This window comes from Vulpes lagopus, chromosome 14 (assembly GCF_018345385.1).
Source record: "Vulpes lagopus strain Blue_001 chromosome 14, ASM1834538v1, whole genome shotgun sequence".
Taxonomy (NCBI): Eukaryota; Metazoa; Chordata; class Mammalia; order Carnivora; family Canidae; genus Vulpes; species Vulpes lagopus.
Genome location: NC_054837.1, coordinates 35,942,907 through 35,963,872, shown reverse-complemented (window position 1 = coordinate 35,963,872; position 20,966 = coordinate 35,942,907). Strand labels below are relative to the sequence as shown.

General features: G+C 51.2%; 1 protein-coding gene and 1 non-coding gene across 13 annotated transcripts in view; both read right to left on the bottom strand.

Moving 5' to 3' along the window:
* Positions 1–20,966, bottom strand: part of EP400 (E1A binding protein p400) — a 100,765-nt gene that overhangs the window by 34,898 nt on the left and 44,901 nt on the right. For 11 of the 12 annotated variants that reach the window (XM_041728492.1, XM_041728498.1, XM_041728495.1 and 8 more), the window contains 14 exons: positions 20,384–20,553; positions 19,928–20,102; positions 19,703–19,839; positions 17,267–17,453; positions 15,157–15,323; positions 13,680–13,849; positions 12,702–12,920; positions 10,643–10,807; positions 9,081–9,230; positions 7,922–8,016; positions 7,176–7,447; positions 3,631–3,833; positions 3,374–3,543; positions 1,863–2,059 (listed from right to left, as the gene is read on the bottom strand). In XM_041728492.1, coding sequence (XP_041584426.1) covers positions 1,863–2,059; positions 3,374–3,543; positions 3,631–3,833; positions 7,176–7,447; positions 7,922–8,016; positions 9,081–9,230; positions 10,643–10,807; positions 12,702–12,920; positions 13,680–13,849; positions 15,157–15,323; positions 17,267–17,453; positions 19,703–19,839; positions 19,928–20,102; positions 20,384–20,553 — 2,477 coding nt within the window. The remainder of the gene's footprint in view (positions 1–1,862; positions 2,060–3,373; positions 3,544–3,630; positions 3,834–7,175; positions 7,448–7,921; positions 8,017–9,080; positions 9,231–10,642; positions 10,808–12,701; positions 12,921–13,679; positions 13,850–15,156; positions 15,324–17,266; positions 17,454–19,702; positions 19,840–19,927; positions 20,103–20,383; positions 20,554–20,966) is intronic. The other variant, XM_041728502.1, reaches the window with a different exon arrangement.
* On the bottom strand, positions 2,261–2,391 carry LOC121475891. Its single transcript, XR_005983840.1, has one exon. It is a non-coding gene; the product is annotated as a small nucleolar RNA SNORA49 (small nucleolar RNA).

Here is a 20,966-nt window from a genome sequence, read left to right as displayed (position 1 = left end):
TTGTGCATCAGCTTTGCTTTTGGTTTCTTTTTGCAAACCAAAACTTAAATTTTCATTTTATTGCAGTCAGGTATGTCTGCCTTGCCTTCCCTCCAAGCTTTCTGCCTGGCTAAAGTGATGCCTTCAAGCCACAGGTATCATCTCTTCAATACTACACTAAGACCACTGATTTGTTTCTATACCTGCATGCTTAACCTAGGGCCGGCATTCTGGCCATAACGAGGGCACAGCACTCTGATCTCAGCTCTTCCTCATGGTCTGCTGTGTTGGCACCACACGCTAAATTACCTGCACTCCAATGAAGCTGGAAGCCCACCCAACTGGTCACTGCTCTCCCTCTGATGGCAGATCCTCACATGCCTTCCCCCGAGCCTCTCTGCTGCAACCCTTGTCAGTATTTCTGTACGCCATTATCAGCTACCCTTCACTCCAAATACACTTTTAAAAACCACTTTATCCAGGAGCGCCTGGATGGCTATCAGTTGAGCATCTTGCCTTCAGCTCAGGTCATGATCCCAGGGTCCTGGGAGCAAGCCTCATGTCAGAGCCCCACATCGGGTCCCTGTTCAGCAGAGAGCCTGCTTCTCTCTCTTCCTCCACTCATGCTTGTGTGTATGCTCACTCTCTCAAATAAATAAAATCTTAAAAAAAAAAAAAAAAAGAGTAAAAACCACTTTTTCCAATCACAAGTGTACACAGGTACACCTACACAAATACCCACAATTATGGCTTTCGTTAAAACCATTCTACATATTAACATCGCTTTGGGGGAAAGCACATTTCTATGTACCAGGTCTTCCCGTCCCCAGAACACAGCACAGCCTCCTACTCAGGTCTCACTATGTTTTGCACAATTTTATCCTCGTTTCCTACGCATCCTGTACCTTTACTGCCAAGACTGTTCCTGAGTGTTTGTGGATCATAGTTGCTGAGAATAAAATAGTTTTCCCATTTCTGGCTCGCAACTGCTGAGAGGATCACTCAGGAAAACGTTGCTCATACAACTTACATGGCACACTAGACTTACAGCTACTGGTAACAAGACACATTCTCCACATACCATTGAAAGCAAAAGGGATTAACAAATAAGACTTTCAGCATGAGCCGTCTAAAAAATTAGAAAGACGCCTGGAAAGATATACAGCAAAATGTCACCAATTGCTATCCCTGAGGGATACTTCACTATAAACGTATTACCTGCTCCGTGAACCTCAGAGAGGCAGTAATACAGCTACTTAAAGTCGGCCTTTGGAGGACTCCGCCTCAGTGGAAGGAGTGAATGGTCACACACACAGGCTGGGCCTCGCGCTCCCAGCTGCCAGCACTGCACACACACCAGCACACAGGTGGTCGGGTACCAAACAGGGACCATCAAGCGCTAGCACACACCAGAAACCCACGGTTATTACACTACTATAGTAAATACTTCTGGAAGCTCAGAAATACACAGGAGCGCCTCCTCCACTTTCTCAGCTATATACAGGGCCAGCTAGTTTGTATCTGAAGGCAGTGTACACAGATTTGAGTTCTTTCAGTCATCATCTTACTAACAGACAACTTCTATCTGATAGTAACTGAGACACTCTGAAACATAAACTGCCCTTTTGAAGGGGCAGGTCCTCTAAAAGAGGCACAAAAGATATGCGTCAGATGCACAGCAAGTTATGTCTAAGCAACATAACTTGATCACAATTTCAAGCAAACTAATTATAAACCAAGCAAATGCCGGGCCAGAAGCAAGAACAGAAGTCTGCCTCAGAAAAAACAAACGACACAGCAGGAACTTCTGGAACAAATTGCAGCGTATATTTGAGTTCCATGTGGTGCCTCCGTGGACTCACTGTCACACCCACCACTCTCACCTGTATATGTGGACATCCTTGCGCCTCCCAATCCGTTCGCACCACTCCTGGGCCTTGGCATCCATCACGGGGTTCAGGTCATTGTCATAGAACACCACGGCATCAGCCTCCACCAGGCTCACGCCTGTGGCACGGCTATGGGTTGACAGAATGGCGCAGAAAATCCTCCTGTCTCTGTTGAAACTCCTCATCAGTTCCTGAGATGAAGGAAATCCCTTGGGTTAGCTCCTCTGGTAAACCCTGGGACAGCTCCCAGTTACGAACAAACGTCCAGCTGTCCTGGCTTTTATGCACGCATCCGCACCATCACTCGCTTACTGATCACAGACATCCCCACACGCTCTGCACATTGCAGGCCACAGAGACAAAAGGAAAATGTCAGACTCCACCTGACATGGACTGTCAGCTCAACTCGTAGGCCCCACGAGAACACAGAGTCTTCCTGGGGAGGGACGTGTGCTCGGTCCTGTACCCTCAGGCAATGCCGGGGCACTTCACAGCAAAAGGCCCGGGAGTAAGGCTGAGGGAGCAGGGAAACAGGCTGGAGAGAGGCTCTCAGCCTCCTGTGAACACTGCCCTCTGCAATAATTTCAGCACCAAACGAGACTGTGACACTGACCCTTTTCTTCCCAGAGAGTCCACACGCCACCTATTACATCACTACCCAGAAAATTTTGTTAGCCCTGTGCTGCATCTCTTTCCAGGCCCTTCTCTGTGCGTATGTACTCGGGTGAAAAGTCACACGTGTGTGGGATCACACCAAGAGGCTGACACGGTCTACACTCTGGCAGCCTGCTTCCGGCATGGGAGCGTTCTGCTGTGTTCCTGATCCCGTCCCAAATGCTCTGATGACCACCTCGTAGTTCAGCCCACAGACACTTGGGACAGTGCCACCAAGCAGCACGGTACACGCATAACCTATGGACATATTCTGCTGCTGGACGCATGTGCTGTTCCAGGGAGGAGCAGAGGTGCTGCAGACACGCTGAGCCCTCCATGCACAGTCACTCAAGCCTGTGCACATCCATGACCCACACTTATCAACCCATCTCCTAGAAAGCTGTGCAGCTTCACACCTGCTAGCAATGTGTGAGAACACCTGTCTTGCTGCGCTGACCAAAGCAATACACCTTTAGCTAATCTGACAAGTGACAAAGGGGCACGCTGTGTGAACTTATGTTTCTTGCAAGGCGCCTCATGTGGACTGTGCTCACTCTCCCCCCTAACCCCCGACCCGCCCTGGCTGCATCTGAAGCACACCGACCTGCTCCTCATGGCCGCAGGCCACCAAGCTCAATGTGGAGACAGCAGCCAGCTGCGCACGCCCCAGTAACAGGACACACAAACCGAAGACCTGTTAGAGCCCGGGGACGTGGAGTAGCTCCTCCCCTTGTCTTGAAGGACCGCCACAGCCCTGCACTTACACAGTTCTGAGAAACCACAGCAGAAATCGGTGACTCACATGAACAACACTGAACCATCAACTGTAACAAAGGAAACCTCTTCCTTACCTGCCGTTGCTCACTGTTGGCATTTTCATCGATCCTGATGTATGTGAGATAATGGAAGTTCAAGAACATTTCTAAAATATCCAGCATGAGAACCATCTGTGATAAGATCAGCACTCGACGTCCTTCAGATTTCAACTTCTGCAGTAAGATGGCTAAAGCTTCGAGCTTTCCTATGGAATGAACAACATCAAGTCTCTTGTAATCTGAGCAAGGAGAGGCAATCTCAAGGCCAGTGCAGATGGGGGCCCCTGTCGTACCTGAGTCAAACTGGACCAATCTGAGCTCAGGAAATCGTAGGGAGCGTAGGGCCGTCATCCGCTGCAGCTGCTGTGCGTAGGGAGCTATGTGCTCTTTCAGGCAGTGCCTCAAGATCCTCATCCTGTGGCTATAGAGGGATGGCGGCCTCGCCACCCACAAGGAAGGGGGTGCGGCCACCACCGGAGGGATCACACATACCACCCTGAGAAGAAAGCACCTATGTCACACACACTGCCCACGGCATCTCCACCAGCAGCACCTCTATCCCAGGAAGCAAAGGCTTAAGAAGGAAGTAGGCAGAACCTTCCAAAGGCAGAGTTGCCAGAGGAGCCAGGATGCCTAATTACAATTACCACATGGGTGATGTGGCTGCTGGCCCACACCATCGGTCACAGCAACTATGGGAGTGGGTCTCACCAATGCTGGCTACTGAGGGCCACCCGGATGGAAACAACAAGCACGGGGCACATCCCCCCTCTGTCCAGAGTGCAGGAAAGGGCACAGATGCCCATTCCCTATGAAGTGCATATGTTCTGATGGGAATCTGAGGGTGCAGGTGCTTTGTCACCATGATGGTCTGGGGGGAGAATGTGTGAACCCCAGAACTGGTATAGCCAACCATGCCACCAGGAGGGAAGCCAGACTTAGCAGGAAGAGGCCCTGCTGAGAGGAACACAATGACCACTCAGATGGGCCATTATAGCCGCATGACACCACCTCCAGACCTCTGGACGCCACCCATACCAGAAGAACCTCACTCCAGAGGTCAGCTCAAGCTGGGTTTCCCTGACTTGCTACCAACTGCATGTAAACTCTGGTGGACAAAATTAAAGCACTGAATAAATGGAGAACAACTCCACATTCACTGATCCGAAGAGTCCACATGGCCAATGTGTCTGTTCCCAATCTAACTAAAGATTTGGCACAATCCCAATCCCAATCTTAGCCAGTTATTCTGTAGATTAGCAACATACCAAACCTAAGGCTGATGTGGAAAAGCCACAGACCAGAAATGCTCACAGAGCACTGAACGAGAACACAGCTGGAGGAAGAACACTGCCCAACGCTGTCCTGCTGCACAGCCACAGTGATCAAGACAAGGCAGGGCAAAAAAAACCCCATTCTTGCAAAAAAACCCAAAATAACAGCCAACATAAATTTGATCAAGCCTTTGAATCCAGCAATTTATAGACAATACAGTGAACAAAGTAACGTGTCAGATTATATCTTGAAGAATCAATCAGCAAATCCCAATTGTGAGAAATTCTACAGGGCAAACCATCAGGTTTCCTCAACAAATAAACTGCAAGGGAAAAAAAAGTGACCTAGAAGCACAACCTACAGATTAGGATATACGTGACAGACGTATCCATCAACTGCTACATATCTACATTACTGTGATTTTGATTGGAACCATAAAAATATTTATGACACACGGACGCCTGGGTGGCTCAGTGGTTGAGAACGTTTGCCTTTGGCTCAGAGTGTGATCCCTGGTCCTGTGATTGAGTTCCGCTCCGGGCTCCCTGTAAGGAGCCTGCTTCGCCCTCTATGTCTCTGCCTTTCTCTCTGTGTCTCTCATGCATAAATAAAGTCTTTAAAAAATATATTTATGAGTCAATCAAAAATGTGCATGCGGAATAGACACTTAATGATGTTAAAAACTGTTCTTTTTTTAGATGTGATAATAGTACAGTGACTGTTTCTTTCTGAGCACGATGAAATCTTATATAGGAACCATGTTTGTCTGGAACTCATTGCAAAACAGTCTGTGCTTTGGGGTAGTAAACAGATGAAACGAGACTGGCTAAGAGCCAGTAAGTGCTGAAGACGGGCTCTGGGTACACTGGGATTCACTGCATTATTCTGCTTGCATATGTTTGAACATTTTCCACAATACAGGACTCTTTAAATGGGAGAAAATTAATCTAGATGAAGATCTAGTCCCCTCACAAACATCCATTCAAAATGAGCCTTAGATCTAAAGTGAAATACAGACAAGGAAACTCCTAGAAAACACAGGGAAAAGCCCGGGTGACCAGGGGGTGGCGATAATTTTCCAGGTCTAATCCCAAATGCACAGCTCATGAGAGGACGGACAGCCGGACTTCACTCAACCTAAACACTACCGTCCCATGAAAACCAAAGTCATGAAGAGACAAGCCACAGACAAGACACCTCTGATAAAGGACTGTCATCCAAAACATACGAAGAACTCTTAAAATGCAACGAGAAAACAAACAACCCATTTAAAAAAATGGGTCAAAGACCTTGATAGACACATCTCCACAGAAAAGACACACGCGGCAAAAAACCGAAAGAGGCTCAGCATCATATGTCCTCAGGGAAATGCAGATGTTAATAGCCATGAGACACCACTGCATACCTCTCAGAACGGCCAGAACTCACAACCACACCTCAGCGGCATGACGAGGACAAGAGGCAGCAGAAGCTTGCTCTCACTGCTGCTGGGAATGCAGAATGGGGCAGCCACTTGGCTAGTCTGCTTGACATTTTCTGACAAAGCGAAACATGCTCCCACCAGGAGATTTGACGATCATGCTTCTTGGGATTTACTCAAATGAACTGAAATTTACGTTCACACCACAATCTGCACGTGGATGTTTATAGCAGCTTCATCTGTGACAGCCAAAACTTGGCAAGCAACCAAGATGTTCTTCAGTAGGTGATGGATACACTGGCCCATCCAGACAGGGAAATATTATTGGGAGCTGTCAAGTCATGAAAAGCAGCACAGGACCTTCGCAGCATCTCACTAAGAGAAAGGAGCCCGTCTGGAGCCTGTATCCTATACAGTTCCAAGGATGGGATACTCTGAAAAAGGCACAGCTACAGAGACATTAAAGAGGCTGTCAGGGTTTCATGGGGAGAGGCCAACAGGCAGAGCAATAGGGGATTTAGGGCAGTGAGAAGACTCTGTGTGCTAACACAGTGCACATGAGCCAGGCCGCAGGAACACTGCTGGGTCCCCACCATCAACAAGGACTGACCACGAGATGTACTTGGCTGGGTGTACAGAGTAGATAGAGGAGACCCATTCTCAGCCTGGACCTAACCTGCACTCAAAGGGAATGGAGTGCAACAATAGTCCGTGCACTCGGTAGGGCAAAGATAAAGCAAAGACACACACTTGGCAGGTGGGGGGCTGGGCTGGCCCTGGGCCCAATGGCAACTAGGTTTTTGTCTTCTCTTCTAAAGCTACACAGTGGTTTATTCTGTGTAGCCAGAATTAACATGGCTGTTGTGGCCCTGCACCCAGGCCAGCCAACGTTCACCCAAGCACTGCCCCGGGAACAGTACCCAACAGAAAAGAAATCAACCCAAGGACACACAGCCTTCTCAGAGGTTGGAAAGACCAGCTGGTGCCAAAGCTGAAGAGCCTGGAAATGATTAAAAACAGACTTCCAAGGAACAAGGAGAAACGGGACAGGAACAAACCTTTGTGATAGGACAAGTGCTGCCGGAGGCCTGTGGGAAGGCCAGGAAGGAGCACTAGGTGCATGCACACACAAGGGCACCCTACCTGTCGATGATATCCTGCAGGCAGGCTTGCCGCTGGGTCAGCGTCAAAATCAGGTCCTTCTGACCATTTGAGGGTGACGTGTAACTGCTCGCTGGCCCGGTCCCCTTCTGCTGACTGCTATCAGAAGCCCCAGGCCAAGGTGTCTGTTCTCTGCCAACCACAGAACAAATCCGCAACAAATCTCTGCCGTACATAGGGGCTCGAGAGCAGCGCCGTTCGTTGACAAAGTAGATTTGGTCCAGTCGCTCTCTCAGGAGTCTAGTCTTCTCCTCCTTCATGGAAAACAGTGTTGAAAATGGTCACTGAGGAACAGCAGGCCCAGGGCCTGGTCTCACCAAGCCCCATGGCATCCATCACACACAGCAATCCTGAGACATTCACGTCCCAGCAGACAAGTCACAGAAAGAAGGTGGACAAAATGGGTATGTGTCTCTGACTGAAAAGTATTTCTCCAGACCTGGTGAGATTTCTAACACCCGGAAAACGGATACAAGAAAGTAAAAAACATGAAAAGGGATTCCAAAAATCACAAAGCCCGGTTTTGTTATGAAAAGAGTTTTTAAAGTCAAGTTCTGGGATTCAGAGAGATGATGTGCTTTCAAAGGCACGTACATTGACAACACCATTAAATATCACAACTGTCCCGCACAACAAGTAGCTTCTGAGAAACAACTTCTGAAGGTGAAGGAGTGGTCCAGGGCACATGCCCCCATGTGCCGTTGTGGGGGACATGGACGGCGCCATACCTGGGTTGGCCCTCCAACAGGAGAGGCTGGTTTGGAGGCCATTCCAGGTTCTCCTGCAGCCAGGGGATTGACTGCCACTCGCCCAGGCACACCAACTACAAAGCAAGAGGGAAGAGCTGGAAAGTGAAGCTAACAGTGACTCTGCAGAGCCTGTCCTCTGGCAGCTCGCTCCCGGAACACATCAACTCAAGTAATCACTCAGGACCGCCCTCGAAGCACTCTATGCTCTGGCTGTCGTCTTGGCCGAATGCCATGGGTCTGTCTCTCTCTCACGTGCTCAGAGGAAGCCTGTGGTCACCCTCACTACCATCACCCAGCACAGCAGCCACAGAGCCCCTGGGGCTTCATCCGTTCCCCTGCCCCCAGTAGGGACTTAGCACTGCCCTTGCCCTCCAGAGGACAGAGTGGTCACTGCATCCCAGCGGCCCACCCCCATCAGCCAGGCCACACCATACATCCTGACTGAGGACTGAAAGGGGCCTCGGGTAAGATGTCCTGGGGAGACAGGTGCCTCCTGTGGGCACAGAGTGGGCTTTGGGGGTGGGGGTAGAAGGAGGCCTGGAAAACAGAACCAGCCATGGCTGGGACACAGACTTCTCCAGACCCACAGCAGGGCCCGCCCAGTCTTGCCACAGACAACACAGGGCCCAGGCTGAGCAGGGAAAAGGGTTTTGGGTCAGGGGGCTCCCTGCTGCTTCTAACCATGAACTCCAATCGACCGCCCACTCAGCCTTCTCAGCAGACCACAGGATGCTGGGCATGTCCGGGGAGGTAGGACCCTGGTGGGAAGCAGGCCACAGGCAGGCCAGAAAAGGGCCCAAATCCCACTCTATTACCTGTCCTAGGGGAAATTCTAGTATGCTCGCTAAATGCAAGTCAAATTTCTCATGATTTCAAGCTTCTCGTTAGAACAAAAAGAAAACAAGAATCTAAGTGAGTGAAGACCAGTCATATTTAAGCAGTATCTCTGAGAGGAAAGAGAAAGAAAACAAACCAGCTGACAGTGGCCTGCTTGTGGAAACTGGAGACTGTCACAGCAGGACTTTTGGGTTCTGAGGTACCACAGGCACAAATCATAAACATCTTCCCATTACCTTAGAAGCAAAGTCACACAGAAAAAAGCTTCAAAAGTCAAGTGTTCCCGCTCAAAGCACTCTACCTGGTGCAGTCACTGGCACTGAGCTGCCGGCGGGGGGTTTGCTTCCCAGGGCATTGAGGGCGCCTGCCTGAGACATAGTCTGCATCACCACAGGGCCTGGCGGTCGCAGGTAGGACTGCCCTGGGGCAGATACGATCTGAAGAACGCTGCCTGCAATCACACAAGCACCAAGAGGTGTCACTCATGGGCCGCATGCACCTCCTCCTACCTGCTACACTCACTTCCAAATGTACATGAGCAAATGAAGCAATAAACTGAAAATCTGAAATCACACTTACTCCAACGTGGCAGCGTGGAGTTCAGTTACTTGGGAAAAAAATGCACGTTTCATTTCCAATAAATGAAAAGCATAAGGAACAGAGTTGTTTTTGCTTAAAGTCAAGAAAACACTCATCTATTCTTTGCCATTCCAGACTTCAGGCATTGTGGTGGGTGCCCAGGACTGGTCTATCATGACTGCCTACAGCACCAAGTCACTCCCAGGGAAAGAATCCCAGCTTTGGAATCACATGTTGGTGCTGGCTGACCCATAAAGCTCAATGAAAAAAATAATCTAAAAACTGTTTCTAGCCCGAAAGTTGCAGCTCTCCTCACACCGTTTAAGGAGCTTGCCCCATTCAGCCTTGTGTGTAAAGTCTTTCTGATGTCTTTTACTCTGGAGGAATGTTCCCATGCTGGGCTCTGCACAAACTAGGGCCTACTGGAGATATAAACAGATGGCCAGAAAGCTGAAGGAACAGGGAATCACGCCAAATTAAAAGCTGTCTTTGTTGAAGACTTCCTGGGGCCTTGCTTTGTGAACCTGTGTGTGACCTTCCAGCACCTGTGCAGTGTCCCAACCCTGGCTAAGTGCTGCACACACCTCATCCCAGGGAGGCTGCTGTGGGCACCACCTGTGGCCCAGGCCCACAGCCAGGGGGAACTCAAACTCAGAGCCGCTGCCACTTGGTCACTTAGGGCTAATCCTAGCATGCACCTTGGACTACTTGTCCTCTGCACAAAGTAGTTACTAAAAGAACATGTCATGCTCAAAGGCCTAGGAAGCTCTGGCCTAGGAGTCAATGCTGTAAAATCCATGTATGAAAGAACTCCTGTGTAATCTGCTAGTCCTTTGGTGTTTTTAAGACAATTTATTTCACAGTAGAAATTAAAAAATATCAAATATTTCTATTTTTATTTTAAAAATAGGGAACATTTGGGGTGTCTACCTGGCTCAGTGGAGCATGTGACTCCTGACCTTGGGAGTCAAAAGTTCAAGCCCCACGCAGGGTGTAGAACTTACTTAAAAGAGTGTTATGAAAGTAAAAAAATATGGTAATAAGGAACATTTCCAAAGAGCACATTTTATCAAAACCAGCATCAGCTATGTAGCATGCCTCAACCATAGGCAAGCAGGTGCTTTATGTGTTACCTGGCCAGCCCTCTGAACACCCAATGGAAGACTCATGAAGGCTGTTCACAGATGAAGCATCTGAGCTGATGGGACCTGCCAGACATGCCCAAGCCCCAACAGCAGCAGGGAAGCCAGGACCATAGCAGGGTCCTGGGCGGCTGCCCCTTACCTTGCAGTTGCAAGGGCTGGCCAGCAGTGAGCTGCCGGAGCTGGCTGTGGGACAAGGTGAACTTGTTCCCCTGGAACTGCAGCGTCACTGGGGTTTCTGGCTGGGCGACTCGGCTCTGTGGCCCTGCCAGGGAAGCTAGCTGGGCTATTTTGACCACCTCCCCACCTGTGGAAATGCAGAGGAAAGGGGGATTAAAACTTTTGGGAGAAGTTTGCAACTGTTCTAATGACGACCGTCTGTCGCCCAGAATGACCACCTGTGGTAACCTGAAGTGTCACAAAAACGTTTCTTAGGTATTGCTTTCTAATGCTTCCAGGAAATAATTACTTAAATAGGAAAAAGAAAATTAAATTAATGTTGGATTTTTAATGGTTAACTTACTTAATTATAACTGGTAAAGATTCTAGATATCAGATATTAATATCATTAACCAAACTACCAATGAATACTTTACTTTTCTCTCCAACTAATGGAAAAGCAGCAAACATCAAATATAGCAGAAATCAATTTGTGATACACTTTGGAACTCTAGTATCAACCTCTTTAGAGAGCTTTCAAAATGTGAAAAAATACATGTCCGATTCAGTGCATAGAGGTACGTGAGATTATACCCCTTTAAGTGTAAGAGAACAGGTAACTAGTAATAAATACATCACATGAGCATAGCTTTTGGATGTAAAACTTCATACTAGCTTCAACTAGACTACAGGACTTGATCAAGAACACTGACTGAAGAAATGCCAGACGTGACGTTGCTTAACACATCGTTTGTGAAAATATAACTGAGATGGAGTCCTGTGCACCCGACTCAGAGAGGTACTACCTGCAGGCTGTAAGTGAACACCAGGACATAGGGTTCTGTCCCTCACTGGTTGATAATGGAGCCTATGGACGTGAGGGCGATCTGGCTGCGACATTTGTCACCCCATTGATCGCCAGGGTTGATAATGGAGCCTAAATGTCCCCCCCTCCCAAGGAAATCCATGCCAGAATGATTAGTGACACCATACAGAGAACAGGTAGCAGAAGACCAAGAAAATATCCAGAGGTCCTGCCCACAGAAGCTGTGAACAGGAGGGAACGACAAGAGGAGGCGCAGAGAAGTGTGTGTGGACGGACAGCCCTGCCCCTGCTCCATGAACACGGAGTGAAGGGCAGTGGGGGTCACTGCCCAAGCTCAGCTCCCATGGCACGGCCCCCACAATACCTGTCCCTGGCAAACAGATAGGTCACCCGTGCAGGGCTTCCCTGCCCCCAGCAGCTAACTGGGACTATTATTCCACTCACTGGCAATGGAAGTGAGGCTTCATCATGAGAGACTAGCCTGAACTTGGGGTCTCCTCATGACACACCCTCCCCAGCTTCCCAGAAAGACCTCCACACACTGGTCATGCCCATAAACAAAGTGCTCAAAGGGGCATTTGAGAAACAGTGGTGCCTATGCCCATCTCTTCCCACAGCTGAATCAACAGGGACACATGTAAGATAGGCAAATATGCTAATGACAGATCACAGTAAAAAGTTCTAAGAAAACTTAATACTGTGATGTTTTCATCACCAAATTACTAGGAGATGTCTCAGCTGAGCAGAATTCATACCAGGCTTAAGTGTGATAATAGGTAAGAGAGTAAAAACAAGTCATGTTTTTTTTTTAACAACCATCACCAGTTCCCTCGCTGGTGAGGATGTTACGCACTCTCGCCTGAGTGCTACTTGCTCCCAGGGCTGAGCCCAGTGGCCGATGGAGCAAGTCTCTGGCACGCTTAGGAAAAGCGAGGCCATCAGCATGTCAGCAGAGCATGCGCGGGAGGAAAGTGGAGCTGATGCCCAAGGGATCAGGAGAAAGGGCAGAGGAGGACAGGGCCTGGGTGTTGGCCCTGCAGAGTGCATCCCTCTGCACACTTAGAGCCAGAAACGACAGCGTGGCAAAAGGCAGCACCCGGGTATGAGGTTAGGGAGACAAAGGGGAGTGGACAGCAAGGCTCTTCACACACGCTGATCGGAACACAACTTCCCGTGGCAAAGACGTGGCAGAACCAGGAGGGGCGAGGCCACTTACTGGGCAGGCGCGCCTGAGCCTGCGAGGTGAGCACCAGCCCCTGAGGCAGCGCGCTCTGCCCGGCCGGGTGCGAGGGGGCCTGGGGCGGGGGCGGGGGCGGGGCCCGCGGTTTCGCAGGATGGGCTGGGCTAGGTGCTGTGCTGGAGGTCGCTGCCGGCGGCTGTCTCGGAGCGGGAGCACTGGTGGAGGCCTGGGAGGTCTGAAACGGGGCTGCCGCCACTGCAATCGATAAGGTTTGTTTGTGCAAAGCTGTTAGAGGTTCTTCACGAAATGCAGTATTTTAAACCCGAATTTCAAAGAAACAAAACAAACATTTCATTAAAGTCTCTCAAATGAGAAGCCCTCTTTACAAAAAGGGTGGAAGGTGTGCTCTGTAGGGTGTGAGAGAGAGAACTTTCTATCTGCTGTGTGGTGTTCTTGGAGTTCGTCAGCAGGCCACACAGTTGCTGCTGCAGGACACAGAGCGCAGGACCATCCCAGGAGCCGCGCCCCACCCACATGCTGTGGGCGGCGCTGCACGGGCACGCGGGCCGGAAGCAGAGGACCCGGTGATAAAGGCTAGAACACTGTCCTGTTACCTTCTGCCAGTCAGCACTACCCTTCTTCACAGTGACAGTCAGGCTACGCGTGAGTGATGGTCCCAAATGTGAAAGCAGCCTTCCTGAGGTTTTGTACACAACTCTGAAACGCACTTCCCTGCATAAAAGAGCCTTCGCCGACGCACAGCTTCATTAGCACGCCAAGAGCAGCTCAATCAAGACTGTGATGTCTTGCTTGGGAAAAACTCCAATTTTAAGAAACTAAAAGGCCAGAAACTCCTGGGCGCGCTACATGAGGTGTGTTCAGCAGAGCCAGAGCAGGTGGCCCGCTCCTGCTCAAAGCAACGGTTGCCCGCCCAGAGGGGCAGGGGAAGCATAAGGAGCTCCATCTGTAAAGACCCTCGGTAACCCCGAGGGCACACCGGCACATGAGGCATACCTTTCGTATCTGGATTTGCAGAGAATGTGGCAATAGGCGGACGTCCTCGCATGTGGCCCTGCGGATTGGCTGTGGCTGTGGCAGAGGCTGCTGTCCGGGGCGGGTGTGTGCTGGGGAAAGCCACAGTGCGACCCTCAGGCTTCTGGCCATACTGCACGGGCTGAAACAACCTGGCAAGAAGGCATGTGCACCACTGAGACACGGGGGCTCAGGCCACCCAGAGATGGTGAGGATCCCTACTCCCAGTGTGGCTCAAAGAGGGGTGGGCGTTCCAAATGATGCACTGAGAAGCTCAGCACTGGTCTGAGGGAGGTGGCTGCCCACCCTCAGGATACAAAGTAGCGATGTCTATCCCCAAGCTGGGGGACACAGGGTGAACATGTGCATCTGTTCTGACACTCACAGGCCATGACACTATGTAGAATGCAAGTGGAGTGGACAGGAAGCCACCTCCAACAATCAAGTGATATGGCAGCACAGGTCACAATAGAAGTGTACAGGCGCCTTGGAGGCAACGGGTAAAACCACAGAAACCCAGTCCACAGCCACTGTTCCAGGTGTTACCACACCTCAATGTGTTACCTGAAAAATCATAATGGTGGGAATTCTATATTTTCAAATCCCTGTGCAAGCACCAGCTGGAGACAGGAGGCTGCGCCAGCCCTAGAGAACCGCAGCTCCCCTGGCCCACGTGTGGACCTAATGGAGGGCTTTAGGCCCCTGTGAACATCTGGCAGAAGGTGGCTGGCTCCCAAGGTCTCAGCAAGGTCTTGTGCAGAACATGCAATGGGAATGACTGCCAATCTGCAGAACTGGTCCCATTCTCTTGTTTATAAACTCCTATTTTCTTGTTTCTTTCTCGTTTTCAATCTACATGTGAAACTTTGCGTATTTCTAACTTGCTGGGTTTAACCTATTTTATTGCTTATTTCCACTTGGTCATTTAACATGCTGTGCCACTCTCAGCCATGTGGCACCTACAAAATCAACTCCGATGTCCTTCAGAAGTCCCTGTGCTGCCGTCAGAGGTGGAGCCCGCTGCCCACCTTTGGGCCCCACCACCACCCACAGTGCACCCTCTCTGTCCAAGACAGCGGCCACCAGAGCATGCACTGGGCAGATCAGCCTGAATTCCTCCCCCGCACAGACCCTTCCCACATCCCAAAGCTGTTTAACCACCACCACCACCGCCCCACCCAGGGGTGCAGCCTGTCCACACAAGCCACATGCAATGAGCTACCTCCACAGACAAGAAGGATGCCAGGGCAAACTAGGGAGAGACTTGACCATTTCTCCCCCTCTGCCGCAGTCAGGTCCTCATGTGAACTCCCACCACACATCCCAGGCTTCCCTGAGGCGCTATGGGGCTGGGCCCTTCCAAGAAGGGGAACGTCACTGACCCCTTGGCTGAGTTAGGGCCAACCAAGAGCCAGCCAGAAACTTGAGGGAGCAGGATGCAACGCTCCACACCACGCACCTGTTGGGTTTTAGTCTAAGGGCTGCTGGCCTGCCTGATGGGGGTGGCGCAGTGAACAGCTCCTCCATGAGTTTCCGTGTTACCTTCTTCTTACACAGCAATTCTGCTTCGTGGCGAGTCATTTTATTCTCTAAGCTGATGAGATCAAATATAGAGAGATCCGTTTCCTAAGGAGAAAAAGAGAAATTTTGCTCTGGGAGTCAGGAGGGAAATGACTGGGACCCAAGCACATCCTCAACAGGACAGCCAGGCCCCACACAGCCACACTCCCCAGGACATGCCCTGAAGCCATTCTGGGGCTTGTGCAGCTGCTAGACCTCAGCATGCCTCAAGTGTCTCCATCATTTAGAGTACCCCAAGCAGCAGTATGAATGGAGAAGGCAATATGTAGAGAGAATGGACTTGACAGAGATGGGTGGGGGTCCAGACGCATGGGTGCCAGGTCATGTTGACAAAGGGTACTCTAGGGGAGAGACTCACGCATGCTGGGGAAGCAGAGGCAGGCACAGGACATGGCACTCAGGCAAAATCCCTGGGGACACGCATTCCATAGGCAGGACATACTGCCCAAATCCCCAGCTGGAGCAGATTGCCTGCATGCCTGGCACCCCCCACCTGTGCTTCTCTGATGAGAACGTGCAGCCGCATTCCCACCACAACTCTGAGCATCAAAGAGGACAACAGCAGGTGCTGGCAAGCCCTCCTCCCACGCTCTCATACATGCATGGGGATGTGAAAACCGCCTGGCGCTCAAAAAGTTAAATGTGGAGTAAGTACATGACCCTGCAATTCCAAGCCTAGAATTCCATGTGCATGAGAAACATGAAACCTACATCCACACAAAGCTGGTCTGTCAATGTCCACAGTAACGTTATTCACAAGAGCCAAAACGTGGAAGCAACCCAAATGTCCATTAACTGATGACCAGCTCGACAAAATGTGGTCCATCCACACCAGGGAATAGAACTCAAGCCTTAAAAAGGAAGGAAACGGGCAGCCCAGGTGGCTCAGCGGTTTAGCGTCACCTTCAACCCAGGGCATGATCCTGGAGACCCAGGATCGAGTCCCACGTCAGGCTCCCTGCATGGAGCCTGTTTCTCCCTCTGCCTGTGTCTCTGCCTCTCTGTCTCTCATGAATAAATAAATAAAATCTTTAAGAAAAAAAAAAAGGGAGCCTGGGACACATACCACAACCTGGATGAACTTCGAAAGCATTATGCTCAGGGAAGTAAGCAAAACACAAAGACCACGCTTGAGTGACTCTATCTATATGCAAAATCCAGAACAAGTGGACTCATGAGGCAGTTCAGGTGCACAGCTGCCTGGGGCAGGGAGGGAAGGGAACAGGAGAGGTAGCTCATGTCTGTGGGTCCTCTCCTGGCAATGACAAAATATTCCACAATCAGTGGTGATCAACGCAGCCATTTACAGTTGTCTCAATCGCTACTATTCTAGTGGCTAGGAAAGCTTCGGAACCGTAGCACACCTCAACGCCTGCTGAACAAACTAGAGAAAACAACGCAATGTAACATACACTGAGCTCTTGGAGACCAGGCACATGTAAGGTTCTTCCTATAGATTCAACACACACAGTAGTGGAAGTGCAGGATTATCCCTGTCCTGAGAGGTTTCAGCCCAAAGCTCCCTAGCCAGTGCGAAGTTTGGGGAGGGTGGGGGGGGGGGGGGCATAAGAACACTGGGCCATAGCACACAGCAAGGACCCACAAACACACACAACCAGGAGCAGGACCTCACCAAAAACATGAGAGCGACCACCATAACAGTCCTGAGAGACACCTGCATGTCCACAGGGCTCATGGCAGTGGTGACCCAAACTCCCCTTCAAACACTCCACATGCTGTGCTGTTGCCCATGTTCCAACAGCACACATAATGCTAGGAACCCCTGCCCTGCAATTTTCAAGCCAGGCCTTGTCTTCCTCAGGCCAACTGCAGATGCAGACACTGTCAGGAGAAGGCATGGCACAAACGTCATCCATGGCTGCTCAGCATCAGGCAATTCCAAAACACAGGATGAGAGTATGGAAAGCAACCTCCTAGAGCCATGGTACCTTGAATGTGTCTGGAGCCAACTTCAGGGGGACACATACCTTCCAAGAGTCTCTGTCGAGCGCCTTGAGGATGAGGGAGGCAGAGCAGTACTGGAGCGGCCCAGCTGTGTACGACGACTCCGGGAGCCGGGGCTCCACCAACCCAGGATGGTTGCAGATCCTCTGCAGCCTCAGCAGGATGCTCAGCACATCCACAAAGTGCCCACTCTTCAGCGCTTCCTGGGTTCTGCTCTCAGAAAGAAACACCAGTACTGTCATCTGTATACGTATCGTGTATGCCACCACATAAAAGTGGCACATTCCCCCTAGTTCTGGTTTATAATTAGTTCCATCAGGACATTCACATCCAAACTGCCCTTCAGGTGATTATGACTCTTAGACTCAGTTCTTATCCCCCGGAAACAGGCCAGGAGGCCAGAGAGCCAGGAGTGAGGGTCAGATGGGCACGTAGCTCTCCAAGCCTCCCCTCCCAGGAGAGGACCACATGGCAGCAGTAATGGATTTCCACCCCACAGTGATGAGGGCTGTGAAGCAGGAGTGGGCACCAGGGTGAGAACACCTGATCTGAAGGAGGAAAAGCCCCTTCGGTGGGATACCAGCCCTGCAGCCATGATAAAGGCAGACACACAGGCCACCCACATGCGTAGCCAGGACTGGGGAGAAAACACAGTCCAAGCAGAGAATTCCAAGGTCTTCAGATGAGGGAGAAGGCACAGTGTCCCCAACAGGTCAGGGAAGGAGCCATGCAGGACAGCATGGAGGGCAGGACACCCGGGAGCAGCAGCAATGGAATAGAGGGACAGGAGGAGGCAGGGAGGATGGCCAGGCTTCCAAATGAGCAGCAAGACAATGGGCTACTGTGCCTGAGAACAGGAAAGCCTAGGGAGCAAGTGCTCTGGGGACGCCCTCTTGAGAGGTCTGCAGCATCTTCAAGAGACAGCCAAGCAGCCACAGGAAAGTGTGGGCAACCGGGAGCTCAGCACGGAGCCCAGTGGCAGGCAGGCTGTGCTGGAAGCCAGCAGAACTCCACACAGGCAGTTCTCAGCCATGGCACAGAGCGTAAACAGGGTGCAGACAAGCACACAGTCTGCAAGCCCAGCTCTGAGAACAGAGAGGAAAGAGGAAGGTATTTAAAATCACACCTGTCTATACAAGGACACATTTCAGAAAAAAGGCTGAAGCACAAGTGAGACCCAAGACCTGGTAACAACTTCCTGGATGGGAAGAGGCTCACACAGGCAGGTCTGCAGGGCCCCAGGAAGGAGGGAGGCCTGGGGTCTGCCGAGAAGAGAGTGGACCTTAAGACGGCAAGAACATGAGCCACGCCACCACACAGTGACCAAAGGGAAGCTCAGAGCCCACTGATGACCCCAGACCATCACATCAATATGCAACAAAGAATGTCGATTATCACAAACTAATGTACAGAAAGGTATAGGAGTGCTCAACGCTTCCCATTTGACTTGACAGGTTCGGAAAAAATAGGCCCACAGATAGGAAGACAGAGAGTCACTTCCACCAGAAGCAGAAGCCACACGGCAGCCCAGGTGTACGGTCACCAGCACCCACATCCATAGACAGGACTGACAGTGGCACCCTCTCATTGCCAGGGCAAGCCCAGCATGTCCACAATCCCAACCTCCTGAGAGCATGGTCTGCTCCTGGTGAAGAAACTCAGGGGAGCCTGCCAACAAGCATGGGCCTCCTTCTGTGGGAACAGGAGCACCCTCCATGAACCCTGCTCTTCATGAAGCACCCAGAGGAAGTCAGCACCTAAAGAAAGAGCTGCCCAATCGCCCACCCTGCCCCAGCACTACAGCCTGCTTGCACCGCACACTAGCCCAACGCGGAGGGAGAGCACTGCTGGGGAAGGACACTGAGGCCCCTCTTCTCCCCTGGAACAATCGGCCCACTGCAGCATCACTGATGCCATCTGTCAGGGCCTAAGACACCGTATCAGGGAGTAAGAATGCACGCTTACATTCTATTCTAAAATTTTCTAAAACTAACTAAAACAGCAAGTGTGAATGGCAAAACTGTTTCCTGAAGGCTCGCGACATGCAGATGTGATCCTGACTTTATGAATGTGAGGGCATGATGCGCACGATGGCACAGTGCCTGCTCTCATCTCATGAGGGGCTGGTGCCAAGGCCTCCGCAGGCTAGTGGAGCCCCAGCCAAGACCAGCACGTGCCGCCTCAGGGCAGCTCCCCGGGAGGAGGCAAGCAGCCTATGAGGCTGTAACCAACTGAGCCACTTGGGTGGGACATGCATCCTGTGTGAGCCTCACCTGAAACACCATGAGCCTCACCAATGAACCAGGGAGCAGGACAGGCACCAGGCCAATTCTGGGCAGAAACACAGGGAGCCTGGGGCAAGCACAAACCCAGAGCACAGCGCAGGCTCCAGACTCCATCCCCACAGAGGCCCAGTGCCTCCCAGCTGGGCAGCACCCACAGGCACCAAGCCCGCTTACCCGGGCTGCAGGATTACGTCCTCATACAAGGCCTTCTGCCGACTCGACAGGCGGCACTTCAGCACATGCTCATACTTCTTCGTCAGCTGCTTCTCCACATCTCTCTTAGTTCTCCTCAAGATAAAGGGCTGTGTCACCTGAAAAAAAAAGATGAGTGTGCATGGTCCACTTTCCAAGACACCACACCCACCGCACACATGGCACCACAGCAGCAGCCCGCAGTACCCGGTGCAGCCGGATGACCACTTTGTGGTAGTAGTCCTGGTTCTCGTCGTTCGGGGCCTTCAGCGGCAGGTGTAGGTAAGGCCGGGAGATGCCGGGGATGAGGAAGTGCACCATGGTCCACAGCTCCAGGAAGGTGTTGTGCAGGGGAGCATCGATCAGGAGCAGGCGCTGCTGGCTGTGAGAGAGAAGCGACAGCAGACATGGCGCACCCGGAAAGCTGGCAGTGGGCGCACTTCCTCTGCAGATGTTTAAGGACAGGGATAATGGGCTTAAAGAACTGACGCGAGCACACACACGCCTCCCGGAAGGGGACCAAGATGCCTGAACATGGGGGGGACCTGTGGCCTCCATGCACAGAGCAAAGGGAAGTGAGCTGTGTTGCTGAGAGGCAGTTTGGTCACACACACTCCTCTGCCAGCCACATCCAAAACCCCAAGAGGGGGGTGCGGGTCAGACCTCCTCAGGGTGAACACGGCCTCCCAGTGCCTCTCAGTCATGCCTCGGACGCGCTGCATCTCATCAATGACCAGGCACCGCCAGCGCACACGCATGAAGGACGCGTAGCCCCTGAAGAACTGCTTGTAGGGTGCAATGCACACGTTGAAGCTGTTGGGCTCCGTCCACTCCTGCAGCACACATGATAGACTTCACCTACAGCAGCCTCACCTCCCGGTGTATAGCCTGCCCCCGCCAGGGACCCTACACACCCTTAGCCCGTGCCAGCTTGCTCCCTGCGGGCTCCCTGCCTCCAGTATCATTAGGATTTTGTCTAATAGGAGTCTACACTGCTCCAGAACACAAACCAAGAAGCTGCTCTGAGCATTAACTACTGCTTCTGGGAAACATCTCACCACAGTGTCATGAGGGAGCCAACTTTGATGGGATGGAACCCGAGCAGCGAAACTGTACTGAGAAGGTGACAGAAGGAGCAGCACGTGTGCTTCAAGTGACTGCTCTGTAAGCTTACAAAAAACAAATAAATAACCAGAAATAGGGAAATGGAAAATACATCTCCAGGTACTTTTCCAGTAAATACTGA